Below are 24,215 nucleotides of genomic sequence, written 5' to 3'. Positions count from 1 at the left end.
TAAATTACCTCTCAATAAGGCCCCGCTGAGCATCACGACAGAAGTTCGGAGAGAGCCTTCAATTATTCCTTTCAGAACACTGAGAACAACTGTCTGGCTAAACAGTATGTTCAGCTCCAATAATGGTTCACATTTAAGGAGAGAAACTCTGAGAGTCTGGTCCCTCTCCCTGTGCCTGCTCTTGCTTCTCCAAAGCCTGTCAATCCCCAGCTTCTTTTTCTCCATGTGAACACATTGTCTCTGCCGCAGTTTCCTGGGAGGGACGTGAAAATACCAGTACTGCTTTACCTCAGAGGGGCACCATGAGCCCAAGTATGCAAAATACATGTCTCACATATTGCAGTGAAAGGATCTATAAATGCTGAAGACAGATGAAAGCTTTTCATCCTCCTACAAAACCTTAGCAAATGCTGCCCACACTTATCTCTGTCCTCACACCTCTCCAACCACTTTCACCCTCTTTTAAACCTGCTTTCCTTGTTAGCTCAGCTTCTAGCACAAGGAACATAATGCTTTACGTGTGTGGAAGCGTCCTCTAGGACCCTGCAGAATCAAACACAAGTATATATACATAAATATATATAAATATATTATAAATATATATATGAATATAAAATAATGTATTATATTTCCAATTAAGATTTGGATAAACAAATGATTTCTCATCAGCTTCTGGAAATGGCTCTCATGCTCCATGACATGAGTCCATTGCTTTCCGCAACAGCATTAGCCAGTCACAAGGAAGCCTTAAAGGAAGCACATTACAAGGATTGCTTACTGCTTCCCAGTTTGGAGCTTAGGCCTGCTTTGGAGCAGTGGGGCTGCCCTGCCTGGCCACCAGCAGAGGTAGCATAGCCCAAGATCCCGCTGACCATCTGACACAGCACAGTGGTCGCTGAGTCTGTCTGCAGGACGTAAGAGGGGTCTGCAAGAAAGGTGAGGACAGGCTTTTCAGCAGGGCCTGTAGTAACAGGAAAAGGGGGGATGGTTTAAACTGAAAGAGGGGAGATTTAGACCAGATATTAGGAAAAGGTTTATTCAGTGAGGGTGATGAGGCCCTGGCACAGGCTGCCCAGAGATGCTGTGGCTGCTCCATCCCTGTTCAAGTGCTCGAGGAAGGATTGGACAGGGCTTGGAGCAATCTGGTCTAATGGAAGATGCCCCTGCCCATGGCACAGGGTGGGACTGGATGGGCTTTGAGGTCCTTCCAACCCAAACATAGGATTTTATATTGCCTCTCTGCCCAGGAGCTTTAAGGTAAATATAAAACACCCAAGACCCTGTTTAAAATGCAGCTGCAAATGGCTCCAAGTCCTCTGTGTATTTTATGTTTCATTATCATGTTTAGTACTTTCCTTGTGGTCCTTTGTGGTTTCCTTTAGATTGTAAACCTTCCAGGTAAGGGATTTGTTATCTCTTTGGCAAGATCCAGCCGTACCAAGCTGTGTACATATATAACACCATATAAAAGATTAGTACTTTATTGGCCACTGAAGCATTGCTAGTTAATAATCTTTAATGTGGCAGTTATTTATCCAGTCATAAACAGAGCACTGCTGCCAAGCCAAGTCAAATAAACACTAGGGAAATCCTTCATCTTTCAAATGAACCATTTTCTGTCCTGGCCATTGTAGACTTGGCAAAAAAAACCAAACCCAGACATATTGTTACTGAGCACAAAAGTAGCCAGATTTTAAAGCTTTCCTAAAGCAGCAATTGTTTCTAACATCTGCACTGAGCTTTTCCCAGGGCCCAGGGCAGAAGCACAGCCCAAGTTCTCCTCACACAGCACTGCTTTCTGTGGGATGATGACTGAGGAGCCAAGCAAGGGCTGAGGCTTAATACCCACAGTATATGCTGTGTACCCTCTGTGTTATCTCTGTGGATGGAGAGTGCACAGCTGACGTCAGGAAAGGCCTTGAAGGAGCACGTCCTGTGGAAATGCAATGGTACTGCTTTCGCTCTGAATAAAGCAAATGAAAACAAAGTTGTATGACCAGAACTTCAAAGACCACCATAACAAAAAAAAAACAAATAAAACAAAACAAAAAAACCCCACAAAAACAAACAACAAAACAAACAAAACAATAAAAATAAAATAAATTTAAAAAACAAAAAACAAACAACAAAAAACCCCACAAACAAAAAAAACCAAACCAAAAAAAACCACAAAAAAACCTCCAACAAACCCTGCATATGCTAATTGCCTTCACTAAGTACCTTAGTCCCACATATATTACTGTATTGCATTGCTCTGTGCTTAGATCATGCTATATGTGAAGAAGGAGCAGGGGGATAAGATTGGGCTGTACATAAGGAGGGTAAAATTTTCACCTAGTTAGGAGGAAGACCCAAAAGGACCTTAGAAACAGGTGATGGGTAATTAGTCTGCTCTCCCTCCTCCCAAGCATTAATTGTAAGCTTCTACATAAAATGATTATTATTACCTGGGTTAACACTATACTACTGCTACTGTTAGAAATCAATCACAGCTAATGCATCCATCCAGCAATTCCAAATCTATATTTCATAGAATATTACAATGGTTTGGGCTGGAAGGGATTTCAGAGCACGTCCAGTTCTACCCCCTGCCACGGGCAGGGACACTTTCCACTATCCCAGGTTGCTCCAAGCCCCATCAAACCTGGCCTTGGACACTTCCAGGGAGGCAGGGGCAGCCACTGCTTCTCTGGGAAATCTGTACCAGGGTTTCACCACCCCCTGAGTAAAGAATTACTTCTGAAAATCTATTTAAAACATACTACCTTACAGTTATTTCCCCCTTCCATTCCCCCTTGTATTTCTGCCGCTTCAATAAAGCACACTATTCATCAATCTGCGATGGTGAAAGTTCTTATTGAACATTACCAGACTCAGTGTTGAACAGGCCTTGTTTGAGAATCTGTGCTCATGGAAGTTCCTATTGAACACAACCACTTATAGTGCCAAACTGGTTATAAGAGATCAAGCCCAGCTACCCTCACCCTCTCTGATCTCTAACAACCAGCTGGCTCACAAGTGGTTTCTTTTTCACCAAATTTCTATAGTCTTATCACAACACTGCTGCAACCACCATGTCTGCTCCACACTGTCCCTCACTGACACCCATCACTCCTCACAGTCCCCATCATCCCTCACACTCCCTAAATTTTGGCCTGCACCACCCTCACAGTCCTTCACTGTGACCCCCTCACAGCCTCCTGTTCCTCCAAAGCTTCCATCAGCCCTCGCAGACACCCTCACCACCCCTCCATCAGCTCTCACAGCTCCTCACCGCCCTTCACAGCCCCCCACAGCTCCTTACCGCCCCTTACAGCTCCTCACAGCTCCTCACGGCCCCTCACCGCCCCTCACAGCTCCTCACCGCTCCTCACCACCCCTCTCACAGCCCCGCTCGGCCCCAGGGCCGGGGACACTCCGCGCGCGCCCGCCCGGCTCGGCGGGACCGCGTGCGCGCGCCCGTCCCACTGCTGCCGCGCCCTCTGCGCAGGCGCGGGGCTGCTCGCGCCCCCGGTCCCGCCGGACGCGGCCCGGAGCGGCGGAGAGCGGTGAGGCGGGGGCGGCGGCGAGGGCGGCGCCGGGAGGCGACCGAGGGGGGTGAAACTCGTGTCCGGCGGTGGCATCACGACAGCATCCTCTGGCGAGGGGCTGGGAGGGACCCGCAGGGGGCCGGCTCCGAGACTGGCCTTCGTCAGGCTCCCGTGTCCGGGCCGCGGGTCGCTGGCCGTGCGTGACCAGGCAGCAGCTGCGGGGGAGGCTCGGGCGCGGCCTCAGCCGCTGTGTGGGTCTGTGGGCTCCAGAACCCAGGGCGGAACCTCCAGGGGTGTCGGTGCCCGGAGACCGTGGGGCTCTGGGCTGCGCTGGGGGCTGGAGGGTGTTGGAATGGCTTGTGCCAGCCTCAGGTGCCGCTCAGTGCCTCAGAGGATCTTCTGACCGCTGGTGACGCTCGCCCCGGCCCGCACAGTTTACAGCTATTCTGCCAGCCCACCCTGCGGCGGGGCAGCGGATTTTCGCAGGGAGAGCTCTCTAAGCCCAGCACTTGTGCTCTGCACCCTCTGCCTGCAATGGTTTTAAAATTTCTGTAATGAAAGTAGAATTTTTTTTGTGAGTTTATTTTCACTTTAGTCTTTCCGGCCCACCCTTCAGTGCAAATTGCTGCTGGGATATTGGGGCTGGCACACTGTTAGCCACCAAACACCAGATTCACAGTGCTGGCTGGAGCCTGCCGAAGTGCTGCCCAGCCTCTCTGGGCCTGTGAGCACAGCGAGCAATAGCCGGGTGGATGCAGCACGCTCAGCTGATTCGGGCAGCAGTGGTGAGGACACCTCTTAGGTGCTGTGTACTGGTGATGAGAGGAAAGTGGGCCCTTCTCCTTTGAACTTTGTTATTATTGTAAATATATTTGAGTATTATCTCAATTATATTGAGTATTATCTCAATCCTTGTGGTTTTATGTTCAATTCCTACAAGAAGCCAGACCATCTGAGAGCTCTTCTGGCTTAGAGGAAATCCCAGTAGGATTTTCAGAGCATCCAGGAGTATCCAGAGCATAGAAATAACACGGATCATATCTAGGGCACTGTATTAGCAGAACAGGGAATTAATTCCCTGTTGTTGGAATTTCCTTCTTTCTGTAATCACTAGCTGTTAGACTATTGCAAAAAACTTCTCCAAGGTAGTTACTCAGGAACAGCAATTATAACTCAAACTTATAAGTTCAAGGATTCCAGCAACATTTTATGGTAACTTTTTGCTCCTTCCAAGCAGTACATGATACTTATATCCTTTGTAATTTTCAAAACAGCTGTGGACAGTATTGCGCAATAATTAGCTGTTGGGAATCCTTATCATGAAAGTCTTTTCTGTCATTAATATTTGAAAGTTTGCAGGTGTTCCCACAGCCAGAAAATTTAACTCAAAAACAGCTTTCTCCCTGGTTTTTTTGGGTTGGTTTGTTGTTGGTTGTTTGTTTGTTTTGGCGGGGTTGTTGTTTTGTTTGGAGTTTTTTGTTGTTGGTGGTGGTGTTTTTGTGGTTTTTGTTTTGTTCTTTGTTTCTGGTGGGTTGGTTTGTTTGTTTGGGGTTGTTTGGGATTTTGCTGTTAATGACTAAGTGCTGCCAAGTAAATGTTTCTAGCAGGCTGTTTGTGGATCCATCCCATATTTAAGTACCTCTGCTCTTCCCAGCATACTCCTTTTGTTGTGACCTTTGTTTTCTCCCCTTGGTTGTTTTTGCTTATTTGTTCTGTTAATCTGAGATCTTTATGGATCTCCATCCTCTGATCACCGTGTTATTTGGACTGTAAAAAAAATGGGAAAAGAAGCTATCCCTGTACTGAAATAACTGTTTGTATATTTAAGGCAAGCAAAACAAACCTGCACACTGCACGGGTGTCTCACATCTCCAGTACCAAGGTTATTGCAATCTGATAATGTGTTATTTAGGCATTATTGTTGTATTGTATGCATTGTCTGGCATTTATTTAGGTCATAAGTGCCTTTGCTTTAGTGCTGAAGCCACATACAGCCAGTGACAAGCACATTATTGGTAACATACCATAACGTAGGTCCTTGCTGTTCTTCCCTGTAGAATTCCCCTTGCCCTCCCTGTTAGGTTGGTGCAGCAACTGGAACTGCTGCTGTTGGGCTGTGTGGCTGCATGCTGAGGCACAGATACATGTGTGTTACCATTCAAAATTGATAAACTGTGTTAATGGTCTGAAAGAAAAGTAGCTCCTTTTATTCTGTCTGTACAGCCTTGAATCAGAACTAAAGAGCTACAATTTCAAACTAAAGAACTAAGGAACTACAACTCAAATTCATGTAGGGTTGCCTTTATTTTCAGGTTTATTTGCAATAGTCTGACACAATTGAATGGGGTGTGTTAGCAGATGTAGTAGGTTTTGTTGTAGAAATGGTGTTCTTGAGCTATTTCCTGCTTTGCTACTTGACCAGTCACCTGATACAAAAATAAATCTTATTGCACTATAATTAATGATTGACTGGCTTGGAGTCCACATGTGTTGGTGGGAATATGTGCTGGTGAGGTCCTGTTCTGGACTCAAATGTTTTAAAACCTCTGACTTTAATATACAGAAGTGCTTGTATCTGTGGCGTTCACACTCTTAGGCTTTAGCATAACTCATTTGTTCTCCTACTGCTTAAACTTCTGCAGTTAGAGAACAATTGCCTGGACTTTCAGAAATGTTGCAAAAGACCATGAGCTGTTGATTCCCACTGTCTTGGGAAGGAGACTCAGGAGAAATCTTGGACACTGCCAATGTGCTGAATGATGCTTGGAGAGTAGGCAGCTACATCAGCAAAAACCACAGAGTGGTTTGGCTTGGAACAGCCCTTAAGGCTCATCTCATTCCACCCCCTGCCATGGGCAGGGACACCTTCCACTGTCCCAGGTTGCTCCAAGCTCTGTCCAGCCTGGCCTTGGACACTGCCAGGGATCCAGGGGCAGCCACAGCTGCTCTGTGGCTGCCAGGGCTTCGCCACCCTCACAGGAAAGAATTTCTTCCCAAAGTCTAATCTAAACTTACTCTCTGTAAGTGTAAATCCCTTTCTTTCTCTCCTCATTATGTTGTCAAATAAGTGTAACTTAGGTGTAGCTGCCAAAATTCAGCACTGCATTATTTTGGTATTTTTTATGAGGATAACAACTTAAAGGAGAAATAAATCATACACAAGTACACATGTAGTGACTGTGTGTGGTATTCAAATACTCTTTGAACAGAGAGAGACATAATTCTCTCTCCCAGGATCTTTCCTGGGGAAGACAGTGAGAAAGCTCAGAGAAAGAAGAAGGAAAACAAGTCTTATCTCTACTTGCTGCTCCTGTTGTTTGGCACATGTGGAATGTGTTATGGAGATTGTTTACCAAGAGTGATTTGGTTATTGGGCTCTGATGATGGTTATTTGGATTGATTGGCCAATTAGGTCAAAGCTGTGTTGTGACTGTCTGTAAGGGTCACAGGTTTTTCTTTAGTAGTATAGTATTGGTATGATAGTAGTAATGTAGTGTAATATAGAATGGCTTATTAAAGCATTTGTTCAGCCTTCTGAATCATGGAGTCAGAGCACGTTATTCCCTGGCTGGGGGTTGTCCTGAATCCATAACTGTGTTTCAGAAAACTTGTACTGTGTTATTGCCAAATCTGCTATGCTGACTATCAACATTTTGAAAAGAAAAATAATGTTCAGATTAGTATGAATTTTTCTGCCTAATAGGACAAAGGCCAGATATCAACTCTCAGCAAATCAGCTGTTCTAGCCCCATAGTCCACTGTGTATCATCAGAGTATAGTTGGATTTGTTTCAGAACTGGTGATCCAAACACTGCAGAGCTGGAATTCCAAAATCATGTACCTGTGCAGCAAGTACCTGTTAGTCCCTGGAAGAGAGACATTTTCCAGAGATTGCCTATTTAATGCAGACTTTGTACATCCTGTAGAGAATAGGGGGAGCTAAAAGTGTTTGTGACACAGCTGCCACAAGTAGTAATCCTGCTTGTGATTTTAGAGACTGAAATGAGTTTTTGATGCTGCAAGCACTTTAATAATGTGGTCATTTAGCTGTTCTCCTTGGTGAGGGTATTTGTCACCTTGTTTTCTATAGCACAGTTTCAGGAGTGAAGGTTGGAAGCAGTGCATGCAGATACTTTATTTTTTTAAGGCGTGGACGTCAGTGGTGCCCCTGATGCATATCAGTGTTGCCCAGTGCACTGTTTAAAATAGTCTAATTTTTATAGATTATTTTTCACCTCACAAACAGGCCCAACAGAAGGGAGTAAGATGTAAGAAGATCTGTACAGTCACAAGTCCTAAGGTAAGGGTTAATAAAAAGCACTTCAGTCTGAGTGGTGGAGGAGTTTTGGGATTCTTTTTGTTTAATAGTTTTGTTTTGTAGTATCTTCATTCTGTAAAGAAAATGTTTCTTTTCTAATCTGGATGTGGAGACAGGATTCCTGGTTTACATTTCAATATCCTCCAGGTGAGAGACTTGGAAAGTATTGGCCAGTGCAGTGCCACTGGAGAGAGGAGTAGGTATGTCAGGTATGTTCAATCCCTTCAAGTTTGCTCAGGAAGAGGAAGCACATGGGTGCAGAGCACCCTCAACACCAAAGCTTCCTGTAAAACCTGAGCCCTGGATTCTGAGCTCTGTGACAGGGCCAGTTCTCTCAGTAGCTGTTCACAGAGAACACACAAAGTTCTCTCCTCAGAAAGACTAGGAAGATTAACAGTATACACTAATAGTAACATTTTAAACTTGGCAACTAATCTGTTGTGATTTTGAAATCACAATCATACTAATGCAGGACTAGTGTGGGGTTTCACTCTCATCAGTTTTTCATTACAAGGTGCTGTTTCTGTACCTCTGCTGCTGCACAGGAGTGTTTGTTGCTACTCTTTTAATGGAGCATAATTTTAGAAAGATGACAGAAATAAGTACCAAAATAAAGCAATGTGTTGTTCCAGTTTCCCAAAATGGAGCTACTGGCTGAGCTTTAGGTTCTGCTTTGCTTGTAAAATGTAGTTGCTGTCTGAATATCTCCCCTGTGTAGGGTAATCTACACTTGATTTCAGGAAAGGGTAATCCATTACAGGGCATACCAGATTATTGAAGCTTTTCTTCTGAGCAATGTTAGAAGAAAGGAAGAAAATCTGTAGGGTTTTGCAGAGCTGGAAGAAAATAAAATTCTGAGTAAAATGACAGTTTTAAGTAATTTTAGTTAGTTATATGCTAATCTTACTGTATGCTCATCTTACTGTAAATTGGCTTTTGCTTTCCAACAAAATAATGCTGTGCCCTTATACTTAGTGTAGACAATAATGAAATAGTCTGAGATAGTAAGGTTTCCCTACCCTGTTTTTAGCTGCTGGCTGAAATTATGGGAGCACAGATCTCCCCTGGAATAAAAAAAGTTGTAGGGATAACTGCTGGCAGGAGTGAAGTGTACATGTCCATTTGCTTACTACACATCCAAGAGCTGTGTGTAGTGATTTCCATAGGCTCAGCATAGATTAAGGATTTGTGTGCTCCATTACACCAGGGTTACTGCTGCTTCCACAAGTTTCCCAATTTAGGTACCCCTTAAGCTCTCCAGCACTGCTCATTAAGGCTTTATATGTTCGTGTGTTGCACGAGAAGGTCTTAAACCACTATAAACATGTATTATTAGTTAATTTTACAGAAGAATTAAACTGGCATAAGTATCCACATTGATACTTGAATTCTTTTGACTAAATTGTCTTTTTGCTTTGTTTTAAAGATTATATGGGGAATTGGGACATTGGCTGGTTTCCTGAACAGACTTTGAATGGCACCATTCATATTTTGAGCCTTTCTCAAGAGAGAGTGTCCAGCAGTCTTCTGTGTGGGTGTATTTTTTATAAATATGAATATTGTGAGGAAAATTATGCTAAGTATTAGTTTTTTAAAATGGCATATATACAATTTGCCATATTAAAATTGTATATATGCCATATTATATATTATTTTGTATATATACAATATATTGCCATGTACTTGGGAAAGGCTTCTTGTCAAACATCTCTCCTAGGGATGCCCTTTCCTGGTATCTCAGATTGTATCTTCTGCTTGTAAAAATCTACTTGCGTTTCCATTCATGCTGTGAGCTGCTGTTCTGGACCTGAATAAACTCTAACTGTAAAAGAAATAACACATGGCTGCATGTACCTGTAAAGTACATGTTCCTGCACCTTCTGGCTTAGATAAGAGGAAAATTAATAAATCAGTGTTTGACAGAAACCAATGCAGACACTGTGTCTAAGAGGAGAACATATCATCAACAGATATTTAAATATGTTTTTCTGCCAGCAAATGCAGTGGAAAAGAGTCTCAAGGTGATAGATGTCAAACTGACAGCATCCAGTGCAACAGAGAGGAAAAAGGGATTGGATTATTGTGTATGGATTTGATACCATGTCAACCTTTTCACTGACAGTCAACACTGTCTTTGGTTCTGTGTAGTTGACTGTACTTCCAGAGAAAGATATAAAGTAAGGTGTTATAGGAAAGTTAAAATAATAAGACCAAAGACTGTATGTTCACAGTCAGAGGCTGCTGTTGAAGTGAGACAGCAGTAGTTTGTAGTTATTTCCGATTTTGCAACCAAGGGAAGACAAATAATTAGCACAGTGTGAAGGGTTTTTTCACCCCTATGGTTTGGAAGGACCAGAAGGAAAACACAGACAGTGTACACAGAAAATTTTATTGATTTTTTGCACTACTTTGATAGATATCTTTTTTATAATGGATCATTTTTAATGCATCATGTGAGATAGTTTTACAGGTTTAGTGCCATTTTCCTTTATCTGGAGGGGAAAAGGTAGGAATTACCCTCTTTAATTCTACTGTTTGTTCCTTGAGTTTTTATGGTGTAAGCAGGAGGGAAAGCTACTGACCTATGGCTTTGATAACGTTTGCTTCCAGTATCCTCTTACAATGCTCTGCTCTTTAGCCTTTTTGAACCTTTGTGGAGCCATTAACCATTTCTTTCCTCTTACATTTTTTCAATAAAAGTGTGTTGTTTTTCCCCAGGCTTTTATCTTGTTTGGTTCTGTGTGTGTGTTTTTGGTATCTTACTGCTCACAGCACCCACAGGGACTGGACATCAGAAGTGCTTGTGTCATCCCAACCCAGAGATGGGAAGGAGGGGATGCTTTGTATTGAAGTGCTCACAGCTATGAGATGTATCTAATTTAGATATTAGGAAGAAATTCTTTATTCAGAGGATGATGAGGTCCCGGAGCAGGGTGCCAGGAGAGGCTGTGGCTGCCCCATTGCCGGATGTGTCCAAGGCCAGGTTGGATGGGGCTTGGAGCAACCTGGGATAGTGAAAGGTGTCCTTGTCCACAGCAGGGGTTGGAATGAGATGATCTTTAAGGTCTCTTCTGACCCAAACTGTTCCATGATTCCATGGCATACACATTCTCCTAAATATAAGCTACTATCACTTACCTGCCCAGCAATGAGGAACTTTTGTGTCTGAATGTGCGTCTGAACTTTAATAAAGTGCACAAGAAATTAATTACAGAAAATTTAGACTGTTTAAGAAGGTGATAGTATGTTCCTAAGGAAGAAAACCTGGGATTCTAGGACAAATTCTGTTACTGTGCTTCATGTGCAGTAGTGATATCCCAAGAGAAATCATCTAAATGCCTAAAAGTATTTGCCCTGTGTAGAGTGCTCTGATATCAGGTCTTTATCAGTCACTTGGGTAATTGAGACGTTTTTAGACTTTGTCCTAAAAGCATATCAAAAACTCAGCAGGAAGCATCTAATAATCTGCTATCACACTATTGCTAAACTTGTAATAGAACATTGTCAGAAATTTTATCGTGCTGCCCAGCTTGTGAGTACAGAGTGCCCAGGGCACATCGTGGAGATCGAACTGCATTTAACCACATTAAAGTAATTCATCGAACTCTGTGTGTTCTGCTGGAAGGGATCATCACTGCACAATGCAGCCACAGGCTCCCAGACACTCTGCATGAGATGAGCTGGTCGCTTTCTAATGCTAAATGGAGTGTTTAATTCAAGCTCTGAAACACATCTGCAGCAGGGAGGGGTGACAAAGTCACCTAGGCTGTACAACTGTGCTTCGGATCAGGAGGTGTTTGGGTGCAGGGGGAACAGTGGTGTCCAGTCTTGTTGCCAGATCCATGTGGCAGAGATGTCAAGGTGTGCTGCTGTAAGTCCAGGATTGGGAAATCTGCAGAATGCACTGAAATACTGGGGGAGGAGAGGGAAGCTGCCTGCCAGTTGTCTTTTGTTCTGCAGTTACTGCTACTTTTCTGAGTTGCTTTGTGCTTCTGTCAGACTTCCCTTTACAAAGCAAACATCTCAGAGGTGATTGAGTACTACTCTCAGAGTACCCCTCAAGGATGGAATTAATCTCAGACTTTTGGACTTAATTTCCTCTTACTGGGAAAAGGACTAGTAGCAAGCAGTCTTGAGGAAGCAGTTCTCATTATCTCTTCATTTGCCTTTTGCATGGATTAGTTTCACAAGGTTATGAAAAAGAATAAATTTGAGTATTTTCCATGCCTACAACAGTGGTCAGAAATATAAACACCAAATGATACACTGCAGGTCTGGAGGATTACATTACTCTTGAGCTGAAGGGCAGCATAAAGGAAAATGTGCTATCTATTGGAACCTTTAAAAATGCCTGCCAAAATGTTAGTTGTCAGTATCTGACTGTATCTGTACCTAGCAAAGAGCTGAATCCAAGGTGATATAACTGCTCATGCACGAGATGAAAAATTTAATTTTCAAATTTGGTAGTTCCTGTTATAGAGCAACTACACTAGATTTAAATGAAGTGTCTTAATAATCTTTTATTGAAAGATTATATGATTATATGAAAGTCTGTAGGCAGACTTTCAGAGCACAAAGTTGCAAGAATACCTAAATGGAATGGGGAACCAGGATCTCCTGATTAATTGTTGCTTGGGTTTTTAGGACACTCTTATGTTTATTAAAAGCAATATCAAATAATATAATCTCAGGCTTTAGCCAAAGTTGGAGTTGTTTTTTAAGAAGTTTAGACTGAATATTTCACTACTGTAGAGTATTTAATGTACTCTTCATTTGAAAGAAATAATTGCCCTCTGAGTTGCTTGTAGTTCAGAAATTTCAGTTTGCTAGTTCCTGCATTTTGTAAAGAAAAAAACAAACCCCTTTAATAATAAAATAATTATTCTAAAGAATAAAATCATTGAAGTTGCCCTCAGCCATGTTATCTTTAGTAAAATTGTAACCTTATATTCCCTATACTGAAAGTAATAGTTCAAATCTTTTTTTTTCTGATGTGTTTTTAGACACTTTCATAGAATTTTTCTTCATAGACAGTATGGGAATTTGCCTGTCACACTTGGCTTCACTGCTGTGTGTTTTATACTGATAAAGACAGTTTTCAGCAGTCTTCTGAAAGCAGTCCAAAAGACAATGGGAAGAGCTAAGGGAATGAAATGGAAAATGTGGCTAGAATAGCTAGCTAAATATTTCCTGAAAATTCAGTAACTGACTTAAAATCATGCAGGTCCTTGCTTCGGTTTGAATTGTAATGATTGCTTACCTGCTTCAGAATTTAAACTTAATCTTGAAAAAGCTTTTGCCTGTGCTGCAGCCATTGTTGGCAGATCTTCAGTATGAATTTTTCTAGTTGTACTTTTCACTTGTGTACTTGCTTTATTTTTATATTGCGCTTACCTGAAGAGCTCTGTTAAAAACAAATAAATCTAACAATCTACAGTTGTGGGGCAGGTACTAAGAAGAAAGGTCTTTCTCCCGTTTCTGTTCTTCTATGTTAATTCCTTTTTAAAAGTCAGTCTGATTAGAAAGCATAATGGCTGCTTACTCTTAGTACAGAACTGTAAAGTTTTGTGGCTGCTCAGAGAAGCTGTAGCTGCCCCTGGATCCCTGGAAGTGTCCAAGGGTTGGACAGGGCTTGGAGCCACCTGGATAGTGGAAGGTGTCCCTGCCTGTGGCAAGGGGTGGAACAAGATGAGGTTTAAAGTCTCTTCCAACCCAGAATGTTCTGTGATTCTATGGTCGTTACAAATAATGCTGCCTTTTTTTTTTTTTTTTTTTTTTTTTTTTTTTGCTAGTGCATGCAATGCCCTTATCATTCTATGCTGACACATACTAGACTGCATTTCAAGTCTGTGCTGTTTAGGTGCTCATCCATCCTGTTGTCCCCATCTCCAGTTAGACGACATTTACCATAACATGATGCTGACTTCTCTAAAGCAGGAGGGAAAGCAGTTTGCTGCAATAAGGGTCTGTAAAAGAGTCTCTGCCTGCCTATAGTCATATCTATATATATACATTTTATTCTGAAATGTTTTTTCTCTTCTGCCTGTCTTACCCTCCTTTATATGGAAGGGTAAGCAAGGTAGTTCAGGTGAATACGGGACTTTGTGACACAACTGCACTCTCACACAGCCATCCTCTTGTTTTTCCCCCTAACTGAAACTTCAGCCTCCCTCTAAATACAAGTCTGTACTGCCTACTCGCTTCATTGTGGTGGGAGGGATGGGCAGGAGACAGCCCTGACTCACTGGCTCTTGACTGCTGAGGGTGAGACATCTTCTGTCTCCTCTTCCCAGCAGCCCAAAGTTAAACATTGCTCTTTACACGATTACCACAAGAGATAACTTGCCTCACAAGAGAGGGGGAGGACGATTCAGAAAGAGTTGAGGAGGAGTTGAAGGCTGGCTGGAATTTTCCTGAGATTTCTTGGGCTCTTCTCTGGCAAGTAAATCCTCCCTCTTTGAGGCCTGATGGCTTACAGTAGCTGCTGGCAAGGTATCAGGAGCTACGCACCATTACGCTGAAGCACACAAGTTCTGTTGGTTTTGCAGGCACAGTTAAGAGCTGGTCATGCTCTGGCAGCCCTGATGATGCCCAATGGCTTTGCTGTCATTTTTTATTGCAATATCTAGACCTGTGGAAAGTATAAGCAGCCAGACCTACTTGCAGACCCTACAGATTTATCCCAGCCAGAAAATGTATAAAACTGAGTTCAAATTAAAACTTCTGGCAGTCTGACTGCCATGGATTTCAGTGAGCTTCAAGGGCACATATTAATCAAATTCCTGGAGCAGGCAGTAATTGCTAGAATGAGAAATGTCTGTTTGATGCAGCCTCTAAGTATACCTGTGTATCTTAGGAAATAAGACAGGAGAAGAAAGTTTACAAGGGGAAAAAAAAAGCCAAAATGAATCTGGGTGTCTTAGAAATTGTCTTATATAATGAAAATTTTACTTAACCCTCCATAATATAAATCTAAGCAGCTCCCAAGGGATGATGGCAGAAGGTGGAAGTGTGCTGGAGACTCTAGCAAGACAAGGAAGTGATAGTTTCTATCCTGAAGTGTCCAGGAACAGAATGGTTCATCCCCCCATGCATTTGCCACTGCAAAGTAGGATTAAATTTCTCTTCGACAATAGGACGTTATTTTAGGATTTGAATTTAAAAGGAGTGTTTCTGTGATTCCCAGGTGGAGAATTACAGAAAAATGTTCACTTACCTGGAGCTGACATTGCCTCTGCGATGGACTGGTGTCCTGCTGTTATCGGATCTCTCGGAAACACATGCTGAGCTCACCCTGAGACCCCACAGCTGAACTGTGTAAGATACCTCACTTTCAGAATTGGAGTCAGGACAATGTGTTGCCTCCTTTAATTACAGTCTGAGAATTGGTTTCAGATGTGGAAGAATGCAACAAAAAGAAATGGTGAGCATTTCTGTATCGCTCTTATACTGTTAGAATGATGATCCAAAACCAGTCTTCTTTTTATAAAAAAGCCCCAAATTAAATATGGTAGAGAAGGGCTGTCCAAAAGCATTCTCTGAAAGGCTCCTGCACGCTGCTGCCAGTCTTTTAAAAGAGAAGTTAAATTTGGGACTTTAAGCATGTGATTCCAAAATACCCCGGTTAACATTTACTCAGAATTTAAAACTGTTTGGATTGGCTGCTACTGCTGCTTTGGACAAAATGTTTGATTTGTTTTCCAAATGTGCAGCTACAAGGATGAGATCTCATCTTGATGGTATATCTTCCTTAAGAGTTTCAAATCATTTTAAAGCACCTGATTTATGGAATGTAGCAGCATGGGAAATGGATGGTGTTTGCTGCTGCCTTCCCGCAAGTGTCTTCTGAGAAAGCTGCTCGGGCAGGCACAGACAGTCACTCAATCCTCACTCACACCACAGACAGGTCAGTGAAGAAAGATGGAAAGGGTCTCTGTATAGAGTTCCAGCAAGGTTTGTTGTAGAGTCATGCTGAAAGAGTCCAGGGACAGAAGACAACAAAGCAGTGCAGTGTCCTGGGTTAAGTATGGCATCAGGGGCCAATCCAATGGTCTGTGTGCACAGGGGTGGTACAAGGGCAGGGCAAAGGGCAATGACCTATAGGGAAAGGAGGTAGATTAACATAGTGCTGCAGAGCACTATGGGAAAAACCTTTTCATCTCACCCTAAGCAGAGGCATTCTCAAAGCCTGTGTCAGATTCTTCCAGGGATTACCCTAGAAGTTCCCCTAATAGGCTGAAATGCCTCCAGAATGGAAGACCATGCCAATAAATGTCAAGTTCCATGCATTTTTCAGTCTGTCAATACTGGAATGACTAAGCTTCTTTGGAGGCCTTTCAAAAAATATTTTCATTGATTTAATCTTGCTATATAACATCTTGATTGGACAGAACAGTTTTATGGGCCTGTTGGATTTTATAGGGATTGTCTGCCTTTGCAGAGTGAGCAGCATCCACAGCCATGTTTGCAGCTTCAGTTGGACACTGAGAGCACATGGGCAGAGGTTCCAGCACTTGGTAGAGCTGCTGCAGTAGTTGAGATTATTGTGCATCCCCTTCTGGCTTTGCACTGACTGATTAAATCCAGTTTGGATATGGCCTTTAGTGGTCACAGCCACACTCTCTGCTGGGACACAAGTGTGCTCTGAACCTGGAGCCAGCAGGTAGATCAGGTAAACCTGGGACAAGGCACTAGAGGCCAGAACCTGATTTTCAACTCCTAGTGCTGTCACAAAGGTGTATGTGGCATCTCCAATGGGAGAGCTGTTGTGTGCCTCTGTTACAGGGCATGGCCAGCATGCAGAGCAGCACTTAGAAAAAGTAAGTGCTTTAATGACGGTGTTTGAAACTGACTTGACCCTGTGCTGCAGTCAGGAAGCAGGGTTCTTGTCCTGCACAACTCTCTCTTCTGGCACTAGCAATGATCTGACTGACTGAACAGCTGCACACAGTCACTGAAGTTGGAAAAGACCTCCAAGATTGAGTCCAACCTTTGACCAATCACCACCTTGTCAACTAGAGCACTGTTACATCCCATCATTTCTTGATTGCTTCCAGGGATATTTCTTGAACACTGTACGGTGATTCCACCTCCTCCCTGGGAAGCCTGTTCCAATGTCTGACCATTCTTTCCATGAAGAAATATTATCCAATGGAAAAGAAAAATTGTACCAGATTAACAAGCTAGTCTCTGACTATGTGGTCATACAAGTGTTATTAGCAGCATAAAGAAATTACTTTGAGGACATGGCTTAGTTAGTAGGAGCACACTGTATCTCCTTAGTGGCCACGCAGTTTGAGAACAGCATATATTACTAATGAGATTGCATCCTTCTAGTATAAGTTTCATTTATGCTTCTCCAGAGAATTGGAAAGAGAGGTTGAAAAATGAACGTACTTTGCACTATATTATTTTGCAATGGAAGTCTTCTGTTCTCTTAAGTGGGATGTTAAGTTAAAGGTCCATGCCTCAGCTTGGACTTTCAGTTAGGGAAATTAACTTCCAGGAGAGATGTCCTCAGTATCAGCCTCTTGGCTGGCCTTTGATTAATTACTGCAATAGGAGTCACTGACAAAATGGAAGAAAAGTTTGGCTTAAAAAAAAAGGCATCTTTAAACTTCTTTGCTTTAGAAAACAGTTTCGCCATTGCAGGAACAAGTATGTACATATGTGTGTTCATAAAGAAAAGATTATCTGTTACTCAGACGTCTGTTTTTTTACTTCCCTTTTGCAGAAAAATCCAAGAGTCCACTGATGACTAACTAAAGTCTCTGTTCTCATGATTTATGTGATTTGCTTCTCCTGGAGCCATGGATGAATACAGCCGCTTTGTGGACTGGGACAAAATGGATGTGAGTGCCCAGAGCCAGGATACAAAAGAGCTCACCTGCACAGACTTACACGAGCTCAAGCAGCTCGCCCGGCAGGGCTATTGGGCCAAAAACCACTCTCTGAGAGCCAAAGTGTACCACAAGCTCATCAGCAATATCCCATGCCGTACAGTGACCCCGGATGCAAACGTGTACCGGGACATCGTGGTGAAGATCGTTGGAAAACGCAGCAGCAGCTCCCTTCCACTGCCAGAGTTCGTGGACAACAGCCTGATCCCTACGTACTGCCTGAATGCGGAAGGCGTCGGGGCCGTCAGGAAGATCATTCTGTGCATTGCCAATCAGTTCCCAGACATCTCGTTCTGCCCGGCGCTGCCCTCGGTGATTGCGCTGCTCCTGCACTACAGCAAGGACGAGGCCGAGTGCTTCGAGCAGGTCTGTCGCATCCTGGCTTGCAATGACCCATCCAAGAGGCTCATCGACCAGACCTTCCTGGCCTTCGAGTCCTCCTGCATGACCTTTGGGGACCTGGTGAACAAGTACTGCCAGGCAGCCCACAAGCTGATGGTGGCAGTGTCCGAGGATGTGCTGGAGGTGTACTCGGACTGGCAGCGGTGGCTTTTCGGAGAGCTCCCCATGGCATACATTGCACGGATCTTTGACGTCTTCCTGGTGGAGGGGTACAAAGTTCTCTATCGTGTCGCACTGGCCCTTCTGAAATTCTTTCACAAAGTCAGAGCTGGGCAGCCCACGGAGTCTGACAGCATCCAGCAGGACATTCGAGCCTTTGTGAGGGATATCGCCAAGTCGGTGTCCCCAGAGAGGCTCCTGGAAAAAGCCTTTGCTATCCGCCTTTTCTCTCGGAAGGAGATCCAGCTCCTGCAGATGGCCAATGAGAAGGCTTTGCAGCAGAAGGGCATCACAGTCAAACAGAAAAGGTAGGGCTCAGCACAGGTAACCTGAGCAATCTCCTGACTTTCCCCAGTGTGGGGAGCAGTCAGCCAGCCCTGGGTAACTGGTGGCGAAGCCCACTGGTGCATGCTGGTGTCTGCTGATGCACTTTGTCTGCAGGAAAACTCAGCAGCTCCAAAATCAAGTGTTGCTGGGATTGTAATGGGAAGTGTAACTGAAGTGCTATGATACAAGAAGAACGGAAGTTTCTTGTAGTTTGCTCAATTATGAATTTACACGGGTATATATTAATTACAAGTATCATATCTCAAAAGTGTGTTTCATAAGCAGTTTTCAAACTAAAAGGCATTTTAGCAAAGTTGGTGTACTGGTTTTGATTCCCCAATTTGAGATTTCCCAACCATCGCACCAATTAATGTAATGGGTCTGGCGCTGGCTAAATGCTACTGCACCCACTATAATATACTTATTTCCTGCTGTGAGATAGGATTAGGAGGAAGGCAAAGAAGGCTCAAAGCTTCAGAAGGGTGTAAAGAAAGCTTTATTAACAGTAACTAAAACAAAGATTCATAAGAATCAGAATAAAACCTTTAGAACACTTCTCCCCCCCTACAACCTTTTATTTCCCACTCTTAACGTATAGAAACAATTCAGTCAGTTTATCACTTGTAGAATAGTCTTTCTTCAGTTCACTTAGGGAGAGGAGTCCCTCTTGTCAATTTATGGAGACTTTTCCACAAGAAAACAGTTCTCTCATGGCTTTTAATTTCCACGAACAGCAGCCATGCAGAAAATCTGCAATGGTGAAATCCTTCCCATTTGTCACAGCTTTCCCCACAGCTGTGTTTATGGGCCATGTCAACTTTTGGGGTACTATTTTTAGGATGAGCTGTTAAAGAGCAAAGGTTTTCTTAATCTATCCCTGTGATCATCTTCATCTCTGGAAACAGAGGTCTTCTTTCCCTGGAGCAGAGGGTCTTCATCACTCTTCTCTCTCTCTCTGTTCAAACTTCTCATAGGATCACAGCTACTTTAACATCTGCTAACTGTAGCTTGGAGGCCTTTGCTCATATCTAAAATTTGAACACTTCATCTCCACATACATTTTCAATGAGTCACAGGGAAAAAGAGTCTGTTGTATCAATTATATCCTTCTGCATAGCATTACAAGAAGATTTCAGCCCTAAGATTAAGGCATCCCCTCAACCCTCCCATCTGGGACTTGTCCCTTTTCTCAATGACCTTGGTGTCTTCATGTTGTTCTTCTGTGTGTTCTCACTCTGTCCTTTTCTCTCATCCGAGGGAGAACTGAAGGTCTGCAAGTCTTATCTGTGCACGGACAGAGTTAATATCTCGCCCCGGGCCTGCAGATGGTCACCCGAGCCCAGCCGGGCTCAGAGCTTGTGGCTGGAGCTGCGGCTGGGCCGAGGGGGGCGGCTCGGATCTCAGCAGCAGCACGGCCGGGGCCCGTGGCTGCCCGGGGGCTGCAGGCGAGTCCCATCGGCAGCAGGATCTTGGCTGAGCCGGCCCTGCGGACCCCAGCTCAGCCTGGGCCAGCGGCGGGGCAGGGCTTAGTGGTGGCCACATGTCAGCAGCTGCAGGCCTGGCCTGGCCTGGCCTGGCCTCCCCCTGCCTGGCAGCCGATGGGGGCCTGGCCCCGCCACAGAGCCCACCCAGCCCAGCCGGGACGGGGAGGGGCCGCTCTGGCCTTGGTACCTGCTCTCAGGCCAGAAGAGAAAAAGAGAGAATTCCCAAGATTTTTGATTTTTAACATGGGTGTTCACGGAGGCGTGTTCAGCTTTCTGGTGGTTCAACAAAGTGTCAATATTCAACATGACTTCACTGGTTTTATCAGGCACAGAGGATGATCTCAGCAGCTCCAATGATAAAACCAGCACTGATAAATTACTTGGAAGAAACATACCCCAAGAAATGTGAAAATTGATTCTTAAATATTATATTATTTGTATAAAATGTCAATTTGATGCTGCCCACTACTGTGAATTCAGCAGTTTCTTTAGTGTAAGGCACTGTCACAGCTGGCTACATTGTGCCTGACTGAGGAGGTGTTTTAACATAGCAAGGAAGAAATATGTCTTTTTTTCAGGTTACTTATTTAAATAACTTTGACTGCAAGCCTCCTGGAAGTCAAGAGTGTAGTACTCACAGGTAGGAGTTGACCTGTTTTGTGACAGGTTCACGTACTACTAGAAAAAATAATTTTGAAAGAGCCATGGAAGAGAAGAGTGACTATAGAGATCCAAGAAACTGTTGCATAATCACAAGCTCTTCTCAGAAATAAGGAGAGGAAGAGCTAACTCTGAAACCAGTAAATGAAATCCTGCTCTCATGTGACAGTAAAAGTCGTACTAATAAAAAGCTTAGCTGAAAGACCTCTCAATAGATATAGAAATGGTACCAATATATTAATCTGAACAAAATTAGCATCTTGCCAAGTGCAAATGTATGTGCAGGTAAGTAGTGCATGTTCTGTTTTCCCAGAGGCTTCTGACAGCAGAAAACTTCTTGAATTCTCAAGTTAAAGTGTTGGACAGTTTTATGAAACTCTCTGAAGAGAGGTGACTTCTAAAGTCCCCTGGATCAGTGAGTGTGGTGTCTAGTATTTGGTATTCTAGACGCACAGTCTCATTTTCTCTAAATCTCCACTGACATAGTAGGATCTTCCAGCCTGCTGCTTTGCTGAGTTAGTTACAGTAGTTGCAAATAGTTACCATTCCATGGCATGGTGATACATACTCAGTACATTTCAGCCTAAAAGATCACATAAATGTTAGCCAAATCTCCTTCATGTTTCTGCATACATGTAAAGCTCCCTCGGTCTCTTCCAAGGGTTAATTTTTAAACTCACAGCTTGGTTTACAATCAGCTTCAGCATTTTCTTGTCAGTCTCAAATATTTCAGGGACTTTAGCCATTGGATTGTCACACTAGAGGCTGTTCAGACCTTTGTATTTGAAACTTGTAACAAAATATTGACTCCTCCATTGTGTCTTCCTGTTGGGAAATTCAGGAGAGTTGTAATATCCTTGAGTATATTGTTTAAATTGGAATTAGAGCTTTAAATTTAAAAAATTAATAAATAATTTAAACCAGAGAAAAAGAAAACATGCATCAACCAGCCACAGATGCTCCAAAAGCTCCTGCTGTGTTAAATGTTACAGAGAAATTCTCACAACAGTGATGCTTTCAAGGCAAAATTAAGTAATATATCCAGATAAAGCCAGTAGTTGCTGCTATGCCAGGCAGAGTTGCCACTGAAAAATACTCATCCTCTCTTGGCTACCTTTGTAAACCCCGTCAAATTTCTCAGTGTCCCCAGGCACAGTGCTGCTGGGAGTTTGACTTGGCTCAGTTTGGGTCCCGGTGTGGGCAGATGGAAGTGCAGGAGAAGTGAGCTGTGGGGGGTGCCAGTACTCTTCTCCAGCTATGTTTGGCCTGTGCAAGAAGATTATTTATTTTCCCATCACATAACAAAACAGGGAGAAAATAGAAATGTTTTAACCTGATTATTTTTTAGTGCTTGGTGACTCAAATCAAACCTTGCTTTGTTTCTCTTCAGGCTCCTTTCACTCACTTTGTCATGGATGTAGAAAGTCACTGATCTTTTCTATCTTTTTTGTCTTTCTCTTTGTATGTTCTCCTTCTGTTCATTCCATCTCCACTGCACCACTCCTGCTTGCAGTCTTGCACCTCCCAAAAGGTAGGTTAAAACACTGGAGTCTCTGCACTTTGCTCATTCCTGCTGTCTTTGGCTTGTTGTTTTTCCAGGGCGGTCAGTATTGCTGGCAATGGGCAGGAGAAGCAGGCCAGCAAACAGAGCACCCGATTCCTGTGCCACATCTCCAGAATACCCTCCTGAAAAGTTAGTTCATAGCACCTGCAACGAGAGAAGGGGTAGTGGGCAAGGGCACAGAACTTCAGACAGCAATACACCTGTGTTTTCCACAGTGGGAAAGAGTACTGTACATGGAGAAAGTATATGCTGGGATTATGGTTATGGCTATAAAAGGCCTTTATAATAATGGTCCTTTCTACTCTGAAAGAAAAAGTGTAATTTTTTTAAACATCTCAAATAACAGCTCAGAAGAGGTCCAAACCTGGTATATGCTGTTGTATTAGATGCAAAACAGAGTCAACTTTTTAACTTCTTTGGAAGCTTTCTGCAGTTAATTAGAAAAATTTTGGACTGACCCCAACTTGGCACACTCCTAGAAGTGACCTGTCTCTATTCATAGTAGTTTATATTTGCTTTTAAGTAGGTAGAGTTTTTTTAGAGTCGAGAAGACAAGACTCTTTTTCTGTGTCAAGTAGGTCAGAGTTACTCAGCCGTAGAGCATTAATGGTTAATGAAGTCATTTATCAAGTCTTGGTCTGAAAAGTAAATCTAAAGAAAACCCAGTGAGTGGATTATGATATCTGATAAGCAGAGAACTTGGAAGGAGAAAGGCTGCCCTGTGAGTATTAAATACCAGAGATGTTTGGGTTTAAATTCATGCCTTTGAGAGTCCTCTGGCCTTGCTGCAGGTGCCCTGAGTTAACTTTAGTGAGTGATGCACACTAACATTTGTACTAATTTATGAAATCAAAGCTGGAGTGAACTTCCTCATGTTTTCATGTTTGAAAGAACACCTTAAGAGACTTAGCAAAGCATGTTTTTTACCATAACTTCTGTGTTGAGGATTTTACCTCTGATAAATCAAAAAGCTGTTAATCCCAGTCAAGCGAATCTTCAGCATCTGAGTATTATTCTTGCAGTTAGGTTGTTCTGAAAGCAGCAGAAAGCTTTTGATTTATGCTAGGAGGCAGTTTGGGTTTGAGGGGACTTAGGGAGATCAGGGTGTCTGTTGATGCTGCTCTGGACGCAGGATTAGGTTTCAGTTTTATATATCACAAGTTACTTATATTGCTATTTATGACTGAAAAAGAAATCTTTTACCACACAATTATGCGCTCACTGAAATTATAATGGATTTTAAAGATAATGCATCTCCTCTAAGACTTGACCCAAGCCAGAGTAGAGAAGGAAGATGCAATTTGGTGAGTAATCTTTGGAGTTGGGTATTTGTTGTTTTTTGAATAATACAGGGCACATCCACATCCACTTTGACATGTGCTGCTGCATGTCCTCAACCTTGGCTTTAGCTTTGGGAGCTTTGAGGTCTCTGAAGCACATAATATTAATTATACAGCTGGAAAAGTAACATTCCTATGAAATTAGCAAATGCTGCTTATTAAACAGTAATTGTGCTGGTTTTCAAATCTAATTCCTTGGAATAATAGCAGTTGAACAAGTTTTTCCAACATCAGCAATCAAGAGAAGGTTATCATGCAAGTCCCAGTAACTGAGGAGAACACTAATGCAGGGTAAAACATTCTGAATTTGTTCAGTTCTCGTGGTAGACTTTAATGCTATCCAAATTTACTGTTGGCTCAAGCTTCTCTCAGTGTTTTCAGAGATAACCCCAAAAAGGGTGGAGTGGTGAAGGCTGAACTGAATTTTCCTCAATGAATAAAACCAAAACATTTGGGGTTTTTTTTAGCCCACTTGTTCTGTTCGTTTTCACTCATTTACTACTTGGAAAAGCACCTGCCAAACTGAAGGAAA

At 43.0% G+C, this 24,215-nt stretch overlaps 1 protein-coding gene and 1 long non-coding RNA gene across 6 annotated transcripts in view; one reads left to right on the top strand and one right to left on the bottom strand.

Moving 5' to 3' along the window:
• The window catches only part of LOC135281452 (uncharacterized), a 77,220-nt gene extending 73,770 nt beyond the window's left edge, over positions 1-3,450 (bottom strand). The window contains exons 1-2 of the long non-coding RNA XR_010348091.1: positions 3,305-3,450; positions 9-253 (exon numbers count right to left, since the gene is read on the bottom strand). This is a non-coding gene — a long non-coding RNA (uncharacterized LOC135281452). The remainder of the gene's footprint in view (positions 1-8; positions 254-3,304) is intronic.
• A 25-nt stretch (positions 3,451-3,475) lies between these two features.
• Positions 3,476-24,215, top strand: part of TBC1D24 (TBC1 domain family member 24) — a 35,850-nt gene continuing 15,110 nt past the window's right edge. The window contains exons 1-4 of one of the 5 annotated variants that reach the window (XM_064390303.1): positions 3,476-3,548; positions 15,035-15,165; positions 17,582-18,616; positions 22,293-22,310. In XM_064390303.1, the coding sequence (XP_064246373.1) occupies positions 17,658-18,616; positions 22,293-22,310 (977 nt within the window). In that variant the 5' untranslated portion in view covers positions 3,476-3,548; positions 15,035-15,165; positions 17,582-17,657. Of the gene's footprint in view, positions 3,549-7,780; positions 7,831-15,034; positions 15,272-17,581; positions 18,617-22,292; positions 22,311-24,215 lie in introns of those variants that run through there. The other 4 variants (XM_064390301.1, XM_064390302.1, XM_064390306.1 and 1 more) reach the window with 4 other exon arrangements.

Source organism: Passer domesticus, chromosome 15, assembly GCF_036417665.1.
Source record: "Passer domesticus isolate bPasDom1 chromosome 15, bPasDom1.hap1, whole genome shotgun sequence".
NCBI lineage: Eukaryota > Metazoa > Chordata > Aves > Passeriformes > Passeridae > Passer > Passer domesticus.
This window is presented reverse-complemented; position numbering and strand designations above follow the sequence as displayed.